Source organism: Mytilus galloprovincialis, chromosome 1, assembly GCF_965363235.1.
Source record: "Mytilus galloprovincialis chromosome 1, xbMytGall1.hap1.1, whole genome shotgun sequence".
Classification (NCBI taxonomy): Eukaryota; Metazoa; Mollusca; class Bivalvia; order Mytilida; family Mytilidae; genus Mytilus; species Mytilus galloprovincialis.
In genome coordinates this window covers 9,052,410-9,067,112 of record NC_134838.1, presented here as the reverse complement: position 1 = coordinate 9,067,112, position 14,703 = coordinate 9,052,410, and the positions used below count along the sequence as shown (strand labels likewise).

General features: G+C 31.8%; 2 protein-coding genes across 2 annotated transcripts in view; one reads left to right on the top strand and one right to left on the bottom strand.

The window, feature by feature from the left end:
• Window positions 1-3,446: 3,446 nt before the first annotated feature.
• On the bottom strand, window positions 3,447-10,915 carry LOC143064742 (uncharacterized). The gene is made up of 6 exons (XM_076237814.1): window positions 10,750-10,915; window positions 7,638-7,821; window positions 6,660-6,884; window positions 6,123-6,201; window positions 5,390-5,500; window positions 3,447-4,045 (listed from the first exon to the last, which is right to left on the bottom strand). Exons 1-6 carry the CDS (start codon window positions 10,840-10,842, stop codon window positions 3,964-3,966), a joined length of 774 nt encoding a protein of 257 aa, XP_076093929.1. The 5' UTR covers window positions 10,843-10,915; the 3' UTR covers window positions 3,447-3,963.
• Window positions 10,916-14,244: 3,329 nt separating this feature from the next.
• Window positions 14,245-14,703, top strand: part of LOC143064737 (uncharacterized) — a 60,885-nt gene continuing 60,426 nt past the window's right edge. Inside the window, exon 1 of the mRNA XM_076237799.1 lies at window positions 14,245-14,567. Coding sequence (XP_076093914.1) covers window positions 14,420-14,567 — 148 coding nt within the window. The 5' untranslated portion in view covers window positions 14,245-14,419. The remainder of the gene's footprint in view (window positions 14,568-14,703) is intronic.

Sequence of the window (14,703 nt, the reverse complement as noted above, 5' to 3'; positions counted from 1 at the left end):
GTAGCTGTTCAGTGTGAGTTGGTTTAATCTACCTCAACCTTTACGCGATATGGTCGTAAGAAGGCAAAAAGGAGGGTGTTTTAATCTGTGTAAACCCGATCACATTGTTTTCCTATACCAAGCCGTCTATCTGGGCCAGTTTTTGTTCGTTATTTTTTACTTGTCTTTTCATGAGTAGTCAAATGTTGGAGGTTTGTGTTGTCTGTTGTATCGTCAAATATACTAGTTATTTCTGGTGTATTATATTATGTATTAAGAAAATGTACACGAGAGATTTTAAAGTTAAAAAAGTACAGGAAAGTCACGCAACTCTTAGATAACGGTATAACATATATAACAAATTAAACAAAACGATTATAAACAATGCAGTATCGCTTAAAAACTCGGAGTAGATGAGAGCAAACTACTAACCAACTGATATTAAAACATACTGATATGTTCACTAGTATCGGTGGCTGTACTCCTAGAAGATTTTATACAACAAAGTCATTAACAAAACAAGAAAACAGGATCTTTTGCAATTCACGTTTCCGTGTAATGGGGATTAATTCATTAAAAAAAGGTGGATTTTCGAGCTTTCATGCAACATCTCTTAAATATTTTCACCAATTTGCAAGAAACTTTGGTGAATTATTTATGTCTATTGATGTGAGCTCCTTTTTAATTTTATGAATTTTCGAATTTATATTTCCGAATTATGAGGTATCTATTAGAAGGGGGGATTCCAGCTTTCGGACTAAAACTCAAAAGAGCTTTGAGCAGCTCTCGTGAAACTTACGTGAATTGTTAATGTCTATTGACGTAAAATCACTTTCAATTTTTGTAAATTTTAGATTTTAAGTTTTTTAATTATTATTTTTTAATTAAAAAAGGGGTGATTTTTCAATTTTCATACATTTTTTCAAAGTGCTTTGAAAGGTTTTCCTGAAACTATGCTAACTGGTTTATGTCTATTAAAATGACCTCCCTTTATTTATTTTTTTTAATTTCTGATACACATTAAGGTGTTTTAGAACTTTGTTTTTTTGAAAAAGCGAAGTGCATATCATGTGCCCATGGTGCATCTCTTTATCCTGAATCGCTGGGAAATTGATTTGATACAGTTTTGATCCCATGGTAATTATTTTTACAAAAAATTCCATTCAAGCTATTTTTCACCTAGTCAATTCAAAATGTAATTAAAATCTGTACCTACATATTTTGAAATTTTATTCTGATTGTGGTGTTCCTGCTGGTAGCTGCACTGCAGGTTTATATGTTCAAGTGTTTACAACATACATAGGCAATGGATGATTTTTTTGTAACTGGAGCAAATCAGACTATCTGATAAGTACATTGTTCGTTGTTATATGGCTTCCTTTTATTTCTGCATTTTCGATTGAACTTGGTGTTTTGGGTTTATGTGGCCTGTTGCACTAGTATATTTTGTCGATCCCTGTGAATTGTTCTTTTTCGAGAATTATAGATTGTTTACAAATAAACTGTATATAGTGTGCAAGCAGTTCATGTTTGTGTTTCTTATGTTGTTTTGTTGGGTCTTTTAAAAGTTTTGTCATAAACTGTAGTTCATAAAAGTAAAGGAATAAATATGCAAAAAAGAGGGGCACAGATAGTTCTCATCAGAAAACCAATCACTAGGCAGAACCTTCGTCTACAAAACGATCATAAATATTATCCAACAAGAGCACACACGCTGAATGTCAACATGGTTATCATGATTGAATTTCATACCATATACTATTATTGCATAAAGTATCAGAGAAAGAGTCCTAAATACAAACAATTAGCAATGGACTAATAAACATTGACAATGAGATTATTTTCAGATGAACCCTGTCATGCAAACATGTTCACCTAACAATAAATCCAGAAACCAATCTTGAAGCTGAAGCCAGATTTCAATAATCAGGTGTAAATAGAGAAACAACCATTAAACATCATCACTGCAGAGATTAGTTTCCAGTAATTAATCATTTATCTTACCTGGAAAATCTTTCTTAACATATCAGTTTCTGTTAATTTCTATTTATGCCAACTTTACAAATTAAGATGGGTGACATTTGTGTTCAATAAGTCACAAAACTGCCAAGTAAATTGTAATATATTCTATTTAAAGTTATGACTAGATTTAGCACAAAAGTGATATACATGTAATTTGGAAACTTGTACCTTTGGAATGATTACAAATATTTTATTGATGTGATTCATTTTCTGTAAATTTGCTATTCCGAAATTGTTTAAATCATTCCAAAAAACTTTAGGTTTTTCACCCACATAAAATTTGTATAACTAGTTGGAATTTTTGGTTTTCAATGCATTTAAACTTCAATACTCATTTTGACATTCAGCTGTTTTGATTTGAGCACTACTGATAGTCTAAATCATATAGTCGAAATATGTACTTATTTAGGTTCACCCTTAGTTACACGTTTGATCTATTTGACGACTTTTACTGTCTAAGTGGGTATTCTTTATTGTACCCATAAATAGATTTCACACACTTCAGAGTATGTAACCACTTCTCATAACTACATATCAAACAAAAAAACTTAATACATTTTTATTGCAAAAATAAGGTTATATTATAACAGTATTACATTAATTAAAAATGTATTGATTATCAATGTATAATAAAAATCACAAATATACCAAACAACTTTTGAAGATGCAGTATGTCAGCCTTATACTGGTAATTATATAATAAAATATTATTTGGAAGAAACTGCAGATATTAACACTTCAAATGATGAAAAAAAAATTGTTATTTATAAAGAGAATCATTACTTTTAAAAGTAAAACTTACTAATTTTTTGTTTTACAGTGTAGGAAAATTGCACATTAAATGTCTTCTTTCAGACAGGAATGTTAGTGTATTGTTAAAGTAAACTTATTAATTATTATAAAACTAGCTCTATAGGTTAAATAACTACAGATACTTTAAATATTAATTTAATTACAGCCTCTACCCTAAGAAAACGTTTTTTGGCTCTAGTACAAAATCCTTTTAAGTTCCAAAAATAATGTAAACTAAAGAGTATGTGACTACTGATCTTGTTTATTACTGAAATAAGCTTAGTGACTAACCACTTCAAGTAGCAGGTCCAGATAAAGCAAAAAACAAAAAACGATGAAAATTCCTAATTTTTGTGCAAAAAGACCTTCTTTAGACTACCATACTTAGATCAGGATCACTCCAAACTCAGCTCTTTTTAAATTATCCTGTTGTTCACTGAGGTCCACTTTACATGCAGACTACAATGATATACATCTATCAGGTCTAGTTAGGGTGAAAAATGAACATTTTTAAACCTGACAACTTACTTTGCAGAATCAACTCAGATTTTATTCTTGTAAGGTTTACAAAGAAAAGTCAAAAGATGAGATCTATTACAATGGTAAGGCAAACATTAATGTTCATTTCAATGAGTTACAAATACTTAAAGGTGTTTTTATTAGAAGTCCAATGGCATGGTCATTTTTTCCTCTTGTCAAAAGAAAATCAGAGAACAGAGAGAAAATTTAACATTATATTGATAATTTGAAATATGACCAACTGAAAACAACATATTTTTAACAGTCAAAGAAAGTTCAAATTCATTTTTTTGTGTTAAGATTGTGTTACATCAACTGATGAAATCGTGTCTTTTAGTCATCTGTCACCCCTTATATGAACGTGTAATGAATTATTATAACCACAAATATAAATTGCCCCTAACTATTGCAAATTGTGTATAACAAAGTATAACTTCAAAAACATTAATTTGATAGTTGAATTTATACAATGATCAATAATTGTTTATGGTCGTATTATTTCTACAGGTTGTTACATATAAACAAATTTGTACATCTATAAGTCAAATATATCACAGATATTTTATAACAAAACAATATAAATGCATATATCAAATTCAACATGACCAGCATGTTATGTTAACAAATAAAAAAAGTTTGCTGTTATTTGTTTCAGAAAAGATTCAAGGTGACCTTAAAAGTTTTCCAGCTGCCTTGTTCATCTGTTCTCTGATCACCAATCACATCTTCATTCCTAAAATAGTAATAAAAAGATTAAACCATCATCTACATCTATGTTAATAAATATTCTAGGTAAACATTAACTGTTTTAATTTTATCAAATGTCTATAAAATTGTAAGGTATTTAAAATGTCATTTCTTCGGTGTACCTGAATCAAGATGCTAATAATATAAGTAATATTGAAGAATCTAACTTGATTGTTTTTGTTGCTTTTGATACATGTATATCATACTGCTTGTTTACAGGGTGTGTGGGCTTATCATTATAAAGACAGCATCAACACAAAACAATTCTATAATTCTAAAAAAAATCAACAAAATTCAAAGAGCTACCCTTCATATTGTCTACACAACGATAACTTTATTCAAACAGAGGAAGTTTTTTATATGTATACCTTTTATTTTACAAGTAGCTAGCTTTATTCAGATTATAACATTACATTATTGATAAACATAGCTGTTGAAATCCTACGCTAAAGCAGAACTAAGGTATATCTAAGGTATATATTTTATCTTAGTAATTCCAGTATACTCTTGTAATTTGTGGCTTTTTACAGTCAATGCTCTTTTAAAACTTCTACAGGGATCTTAACCCTTTCCTCCATAATGACGCTTTTTGACGCCACCCCCTTTACTCCATAATGACGCCTTTTGACGCCTGTGTAGTACCTCATTTGAAACGCTTTGACTACAAAATGTCTGCATCAGACTTAAAAACATTGTATCCAATATGAAAAGGATATTCATGAGGATATCTGATTTGAATTTCATTGATGAAATATTCATTTTCACAATGCATTAATACTTTAAACCCGATGATTTTTTTTATATTAAAAAAATCCTATGCAAATCAAGTATGTAAGAAAATAAATTCCATGGAGGAAAGGGTTAATAAAATTGAGCACTTTAATGAACTAGTGTATTGATGGAATGCATTGTGTTGCATTTGAAGGAGAGCCACTAATAAGAGGGTCTTATCCTATTATCTAAATTTATTTGATGCATATACTTAAAGTACTTGTAGCGTAAGTAGTTTTGTTTGTCAAAGGTTAATGAATATCTATTGATGTGGTCTTGTGATACTTTGGCATAATGGTTTTAAGGTTCAAATATTAACTACTTTTGCAGTATCAAAAAAAATGTCCAAAGTCTCCAACCAGTAAATAAAAACAGTATTTTTTATTTATGAATATGAATCCCAGGTTGGTGTTTAATTTCTTGCTGTGATTATAATTTGAAATGAACCCAGAGAACAATGCTTCCTCCTTAAACAATCTTAACAAATCTTAGACTCCTCAACTTTATCTTGGACTCAACAATATGTTGAGATATGACATCTAACCAATTTTGCTCTTACCTCAATAATTCCTTATTACACACAATATAAATATCAGCTGCACTTCGAAGAATTTTTAATGCTATCTTTCTTTTGACATCTTGGGCTGAATCAGTATCTGTTAATGTTACACTATAAAACACAAACATTGTAATCATAAATATGTTTTAATTATTTTTCAATTACATTTATCGAAGCAATAAGATGTAATTGATTAGTATGTATATTTAATTCTTTCTTTCTTTGTAAGAAAAGGTGTTGCATTCCTTGATGCTTTATGACTGGGTTGTCTTTGGCAGAAAGACCTATGCAGATTTTCACCTCTCTTTATCCCATTGGTAGGGTTCAATACTAGCTGGCATAACTAACAAATACAGGTGCAATTAATCTGCTGATATATGGTTAAGTTTGTCACTTATGGATTAAAATTATGGGATTTTCCTTAATACTTACCAGGTAGTTTTCCTCCATAAAAACAGTGGCATAGTAATAATATAAGTGTCTAAAATAATCATGGTATACTCCGTCAAATTGAACAAGGGATGTCTTTTAGCACAGTTATTGTTCATGCAATTTACTTTTTTCTATATTTTATAAGTTATTTAAATTAAGGATTAGTGGTAGGATTGAAAATGAGACAGCTACATTGTATCCAGTCCAAAGGATGTATTCTGCTATGCTAAATAAAGTATTATTGTAATTTTTGACAATCTTAAACATTCCTTCGTATTTTCAAATAAAAAAAAAAACCTACTGTATCTGACTTTTGTTTGGTGTAGATGAGAGTTCTTCTGCCAGTCTTTCTTCTTCACTCATTTCTGGTAAATCTATATCTACAAATATGCAAAACTTATTTCATGAAAATGAAACTTGATGTAATGTACTAAACATTCAATTAACCCTTTCATGTGTAATATTATCATGTTTATTGTTACAACAATCAGATCTGGTCAAACATTGATTTATCTCCCTTTTCCTAATACATCCTCAGAAATATTGTTTTCTAAAGTGGGGTTTTTAAAAGATAAAAATGTACAAAAAGTGGGAAGAATTAAAATAAAGAACAATATTTGAAAATTGTTTCAACAGTTGTTCTAAGAATCCTTCATTTACTACTACATGTAATACAATAACAATTTTATCATTTTAGGCACATCAAAAGCAAAATTATTCTCACTTAAATGTGCGTTTGGAAATTGAATTATAATGGTTTACTTTTACAAATTGTGACTTGGATTGAGATTTGTCTCATTAGCACCCATACCACATTTTTCGCATATCTAAAACAAACCTTGTTGGTTAAAAACCAAGTTATAGTAACAAGTGTTAGGTTTTCTCATCTGAGGCCAAGAATAATCATCGCCTTCTTCCTTTGTCATGGTGGGTAAAGTTTTCTTTCCATCTATAGCATTCCATCCACGACCATAGACATAAAATAACTTCTTATTTTTACAGGAAGCTGGTCCTTTTGTGACATGAAGGAATTTGAAATCCTCTTCTTTTGATGGATCAGCATCTGCAATACAGGAAGAGCATATTATCATTTTATGTATAATTTCATTTGAAATGTTATAACAATGAATAAGTTGTAACCATCAAGAGAAAAAAATTTAAGTATCCATACCAACTCACAGTCAGATTGTTTAATGCATGATACTAAGAAACATGCTGTCAAAGCAAAAAGCAAACATCTTAACTTGGGTTAACATGGCTAAACTAGACAATTTCATTGGATAATTTAAATAGGTTTAAATGCTTTTCTGAAAATGGAACATTGCATTTGTTCACAATAGAATAAATGGAATAAATACATAACTGATGTGTTTTTCTTAAATTGAAATTGAATTTTCCATCATTTTTATAAAAGTCCAGATTGTACTTGCAATTGCTAAATATGTGACAATTTTTTTCTGGATTTTATATAATTGACATCCCTCTAACAAATTTAACCCCGCCACATTATTTATGTATGTGCCTGTCCCAAGTCAGGAGCCTGTAACTCAGTGGTTGTCTTTTATTATGTGTTACATATTTGTTTTTCGTTCTTTTTTTTTATATAAATAAGGCCATTCGTTTTCTCATTTTTGAGTTGTTTTACATTGTCATATCAGGGACTTTTATAGCTGACTATACGGTATTGGCTTTGCTCATTGTTGAAGGCTGTACGGTGACCTATAGTTGTTAATGTCTGTGACATTTTGGTCTCTTGTGGACAGTTGTCTCATTGGCAATCATACCACATCTTCTTTTTATATATTAAAAAATGTACCTTTTCTAAAGTCATTTAATCGAGGATGGTAGAAATAATTTTTCTTATCAACTTTCAAATCTCCTTCAAATGGCCTCTCTATACGGCTAGATTTATTTTTAGGTTCTCCTTCATAGCTTCCATATCTGTATCTCACAGAACCATGTTGTACATCTATCAAGACTGGTACATCTATCCTCTGTGTCTATGTAAAAAGAAATGAAAAGTGTAATTAGGCATTGCAAAGTATAATCCATTACATTGTATATCCATTACATTGTATATCTTTATCAGCGGTACCTAGAGCTTGGTTATTGTTATCAATTTTTTTTACATATATATAAGCATTACCTTTTCTGTCTTTTGGTTGGGTTGTTGTCTCTTTGAGACACATTCCCCCATTTCCATTCTAAATTGTATTACCTATATATACCGGTAGTAAAAGCGCTTCATACAAAATGTACTTCGGTCAATACATTTACACCCCAATGAATAAAACTGAGAAAGGAAATGGGGAATGTGTCAAAGCAACAACAACCCGACTATAGAGTAGACAACAGCCAAAGGCCACCAATGGGTCTTAAATGTAGCGAGAAACTCCCGCACCCAGAGGTGTCCTTCAGCTGGCCCCTTAAAAAATATGTATACTAGTACAGTGATAATGGACGTCATACTAAACTCCGAATTATACACAAGAAACTAAAATTAAAAATCATACAAGACTAACAAAGGCCATAGGCTCCTGTTATTGGACAGGCTCAAAATTACGGCGGAGTTAAACATGTTTATGAGATCTCAACCCTCCCCTATACCTGTAGCCAATGTAGAAAAGTAAACGCATAACAATATGCAAATTAAAATTCAGTTCAAGAAAAGTCCGAGTCTGATGTCAGAAGATGAAACAAAATAAAATAAATAAAATGACAATAATACATAAATAACAACAGACTACTAGCAGTTAACTGACATGCCAGCTCCAGACCTCAATTAAACTGATTCAAAGATTATATATTCATCATACATGTATGCATATCAGGCACAATCCCTCCCATTAGGGGTTTAGTATCATACTATCATTAAATATATGAGAAGAACATAACCAGTGTCATGCCAACAACTGTTTTAAAAAATAAAAATTAAATGTGTTTAGTTCCAATGCAAAGACCCTATAAGTGAATCAATATTAAAGCCAAAATATGCAATCTTTAATGACCTGACAACAGTATCATAACTATATCCCTTCTTAATAAGTCAGTTTAAAGGTTTTGTAAGCTTTTGAGGTGAATACTGACATTTTTGTGCTTTGAAAAGAATATTACCATAAAAGATTGGATGTGAAATACCTGAACGTATAAGATGTCAGTGATATTGTTTGCCTTAATTATATAAATTAATGGAGAATAAAGGCTTTTTCCGCTGGAGAAGAATCCCAATTTGAAAAAAAAGGCTTAAATTTATTCCCAAAAAGACAATTTCTTTCTCAAACAGTGCAGTCTCAGTAGTAATTGTGCATAAATACAAACTGAAAAACACTTATTTATACATTTTTCATGCCTAACATGACTATATGTGCAGGTTTGAGGGTCTATTTATGTATCATTACTGACAAAAAGGGGTCTTATTTCAAAGCAGGGTTTGAATCTTGAAAGGGGGTCTATCAATTGAAGTTTCAGTCAAATTCATGGTTTATTCTTAATTTTCCAATTTGATGAAAATTACACATATTTTCCCAATAAAAAATGTGTAAGGGTTCCGCGGAACCCAGTGTCTCGCCTACTTTTGCTGTTAATCACAGGCTCAACAAAAATGAGGATAAAATCAATAAAAATATTCATCTAGATACATGTACTAGATTTTGATCATAAACAAGCTTCTGTATAAGAAAGTTATTAAAGTTTTTAAAACTTTAACCACAAATTGAAAGTGTTGTTAACTTGAGGAAAATATAAGTTCATTTAAAAGTAAAATACGGAAAAAATAATTTTTTTTACAAAATTTACTTCTGGATACAAGTCTTATGATCATAAACAAACTTCTGTCCAAGTTTGGTATAAACCCAGGATAGTTTAAGAAAGTTATTAAAATTTTAAAAAACTTTAACCACAGAGTGTAACACATATAATGATCGAATAACACTTGAAATTTTAATGTTAGCACATATTTGTGACTTTTAAACATTGATTATTAAATAATAATATATTATCGATGTATTTTATAACTTACAAATGATTTTCTGAAAGCAGATAAGTTCATAAAAAACTTTTAAAATTTAGTGTGTACATCGAACATGGCGGCCACGGAAATCACAATGGCCGCCATGTACGATGTACACACTAAATTTAAAATGATCTTTATGAACTGTTTTGCTTTCTGTAAATCATTTTTAAGTTATAAAATACATCGATAATATATTATTATTTAATGATCAATGTTTAAAAGTCACAAATATGTGCTAATATTAAAATTTCAAGTGTTATTCGGTCGTTTGTTATTTTTAACTTGGTGTGTACTGGTTAACACACGCGCACAGTATATTTGCGTTATGGAATTTCCGACTGCAGATTAACCACATAGAAGTAGAAAAAGTAGAAGATTACAAGTGTTATTCGGATAATAACAGTGTTATTCGGTCATTCGTGTTACCCGTTAATTAGGGATGTGAATTTTTGTATTGTTACAAAAAGAAGCATTCAATTCTTAAAATAAAAATTCACAAAAAATAACGAATTACAAATTATCCATAAAAAGTCGATTCGACTGTAAATATGTGGACAGTTCGACACAATTGGGCTAGATCGACATGAAAGCCGAAGAAATGGGGGGAGGGAGAAGATGAACCCTTGAATATAAGGCAGCAACCATTTGATTTTCTGGGGGGGGGCTATGGGTTTTTTTTCTGGACAAATTTTTTTCTCGACAAGTCGAAAACTATTTTTTTCTTTCAATTTTAGCATTACATATAGTGGCAGCTGAGGGTGAAACAAACAATTTTTTTTTCTCAGAATCAAAAACAAATTATTTTTTTCTCCAAAAACTGGAAACAAACTTTTTTTTCCAAAAAAAACCATAGCCCCCCCCCCCCCCCAGAAAATCAAATGGTTGCTGCCTAAGCTGTACTCAAGTTCATAATTACTTTTTTCTCTTTTTTAGAAAGCTGATCTGAATAAAGAACTCTCGGATTTGCAGTTACTCCAACTGTTTGGTTAGAACTGGCTCCTGCTCCCATGTTTTTTAGACTCAATTCATTTTTTATGTAGAAAATGGCGTCTTTGACAACACAGAAACGGAAACTCAAGAGTTGTCTCCCATCGGGCACTTGTACTTTTAAGCGCGGGAATTTTAAAACTGAAACTATGTCTTAATTGGTGTCCAGGAATTATACCTTAAAATTTGTTTACCTGTTACTTTTAGAAGTCCCCTTTTTAATCAAAGAATACGACTGACTTAGTCTTAACCTTAAGGATGATTGCGGTACACACATAAATGGCCATCCTTGACCTGTTTACTCTCAGACTGCCGCAGTAAATTCCTAAAAGTGATGCATTCGTTTTGCTGTGAGGCCGGGATGTTTAAACTTTATAAATGCATTGTGCAGGGGCGGATCCAGGAATTTTGAAAGGGGGGGCGAAAAATTTTAACTTCGCCGAGCGGAGCGAGGCGAACAATTTTTGGGACCTTTTGGGGGCCATGTAAAAAAACATAAAATAAGTGTAAAATGCACATTTTAAACGGTTCCTAATTTGAGCATGTATATTTTATAGTTGCTGTAAAGTGTAAGGGTTGGACATTTTTCATGCTGTATTCTCTCTATTAATTGTCTATCATATAATTATAGTATGGACCCAAAGCTATGTACTGCTATATTACATGAGGGACTTGTTAGTAAAAAATAGACATGAAAAAATCTCGTTTGTTGTATGTTAAGTTAGAATAACCTCACAGATTTCTTTTTGTAAACCAGATATACGCCGGGCTATTCAATGAAATTTACAATACGACCGACACGATTTAAGAAAGACAAACAAGTACTTTTTATCCAAATGTTTGGTTGATATGTTTCACCCAACAAAATTAAGGGAAGTGAGGGGTTTCAAATTGACCAAAGGCTCGAATGAGTCTAAAATGACAAAGAGTTTATGAATGACGGTCGACAAATAGAGACATAAAGGCCACACCCAGCAGCCGGTTGCAGTTTGGTCTTGAAAAAAGTATTAAATATAACAGTTCGCAACTTCAGCGAAACAACATTCCAGTCACACATGCAAACCCCCGCCCCCAAAAAATTACGCTCGTTTTTTTATTCATCATTTTAATGCTAAGTAATTCTGTTGGAAATTTTCGTTTCAGCAAAAAGGTGGACAAGATTATTGTTTTCAATCCAGATACGTCCAGAATTTTTGTTTTTAAAAGGCAAAAACCAGAGTCAGATTTTTTCTTTCAAATATATATCTCGCACTGCCTTCTCAAACAAATAGTTCGTTCCTTAGACTTTAAATCTATCTAGAGCTTATACTGACTGGGGATCATCATTCAGCTATGTTATTTCTAGTGAAAATAGGCTGGGGCGTTTGGGGTTACACATGTTTTCGTAGGTAAACACTATTGCTGTGGAACTTTTTATCATGAAAGTGTAATAGAGTATAACTTTCTGTCTCGTGGAATTGTGAAATAGAAGTCAATACGTTCTTGATCAATCCTGTTTCGCTTTGAAGATGTCATGATTGTCATCCTCAGTCTATCCATGTGTTACTGTAATTTGAATTTCAAAACGACTGAGCGACGTTTTTACGGCGAACTGGTCAACTCCACCATAGCAAATCACATGAGTTTGACATAATCAGTAAATAACAGCAAAAAATATCATTATAAATAAAGAATTTCGCATAAAAAACAAATACACGGGAAATGGCAAAGTTATCGAAGTCTTGTCTGATTAATCAGTTTACAAAAAAAAGGGTCCAAGCAAAGGGGGGGTGGGGGGGCGTACGCCCTCTACGCCCCCCTCTGGATCCGCCACTGCTGTGTATATCGGTACTATGTTCTCTGCAATTTTAAGAACCATTGCACAATCTAAACGAGGGGACTTTTACACACAATCTAAACGAGGGGCCTTTTACAAAGCGAAATTTCTCCCCATTCAGCATTCCCTCATTTCCAGGGACCGTCCTATAAGTAACCACCATTCATTCCGGTCTACTGTTTTTGTTTGCCTTTTGTCCTTAATATTCGTAAAATATTTGCCACTGGTTGTTAAAGTTAATCGATTATCTGAAATGAATTAAAGGGAACATTCGAGAGTTTTTTCCTAATCATCTAATTACAGTACAATATTGGGAATGGTTTATTTCTCCCACAAGCTAATTCGCTGATCAGTCTATCCGAAGAGAAGTTACTTTATTTTTTCAAATAAGCTTTTGGGGGAGTATAAGGGTATGGACAGTGGCATACTGAGTTTATAACAAAGTATTTACAAATGTTCATACTTGTACATGTACAATGGCGGATCCAGGGGGGGTCCGGGGGTTGGAACCCCCTTTTTTGGACGATCAATGCATTTGAATTGGAGCATATAGTTGGACCCCTCCCCCCACCTTTACTCTGGGTTGGGACCCCCCTTTTTAAAATGGCTGGATCCGCCACTGATGTATGTAGATTGCACTGAATTTTCTTATATCGTTCACCATTTCAACAATCCCAATTATGTATGATTAATAGTGTTCCCTCTTTCTTCAGATTTCTGCCGTCACGTAAAATATGACGAAAACTAGCTATAGGCTAGATACAACTTTCCTTTTGAGTTCTTACCTAGAGCCCGTGACCACCGCACCTTGCTGACTTCTGTAGTTAAACAGATAATCAGACAATTGGTATCTATGTCTCTGGTATCACATTATTGTACACAACTCCAGTTTATTTCACATCTTTTGCTATCTTTAGTTGATTTTTAGTCATTACAAACATTTTTTTTGGATAATTAAAAAATAAAAACAAACGACTTTCTTGGAACATTTTTTTTTGTTCTTTTTATATAGCAGCTTAGTTATAATTTTTTTTTTTCCAAGGAAATGTCCAAGGGAGATTTAAAAGTATAAGTAACACAGTTCAGTTGCGAAGGGAATACGGAAGAGCACATGTACACGGATAAAAACAGACTAGATATAGGAAGATGTAGTATGAGTGCCTATGAGACAACTCTCCATCCAAATAACTTTTATTTTAAGTAAACCATTATAGGTCAAGGTACGGCCTTCAACACGGAGACTGTTTATATATAGTTACGATATTGTTATATTCATTACTGCTCCAATAAACAATGTTGTATTTATTCTTAATCATTATCGACCTTAATAGGCAAATCCATAATAGTTTGACACCATTGCTGAAGGGCAGAACTTCTTTATCTGATTTTCTATATCTAGTTTCTTTAAAAACAAGTTGATTTAATAGTAAAAAAAAATTAAGACCGATTTGTAAAACAAAAATTAACCAGATTAATTTATTCGTCTTATCCTTTCATTAAACATGACCTCGCAAGTTCTTATTTTCATATTCATAAGGGGATATTTATTTTACCATGGTTGATTTATTCACAATACCTTCATAGTTCAATTGATGTCACGTGCTTGGATAACTAGACTATAATCCTAAATATATCTGGTCAGTACGAATCAGAAAGTTGTTAGTGTGAGAAAACTCAGCAAACAAAACAACTAGTTTTATATGTATATTTTACCTTAAAGGCTTCTCTTTTGGATATTTGTTGTACTTTTTGTAAAGCGTGCTGTCTTTTGATAGTTTACAAAATGGTAACTGGAATAACTTCATTGATTATTTTATGTACATTGTCGGGTGTTGCAGGACACATTGCTTTGAAATTTCCACCAGCACGGAAATATGCTTTTGATTTCATGGATAATATCAGGACTATAGCACCATGTGGAATTCCAAAAGGTAAATAATGTATTATTCTTGTAATTATATTATACAGTATTGAAAGGAATGCCAACTCCTTTATTGTAATAGAGAAACGGGTATTTAAATTCTATATTTAAACCGTTGTTTTCAAAACAAAAACAGTTTGTCTGAC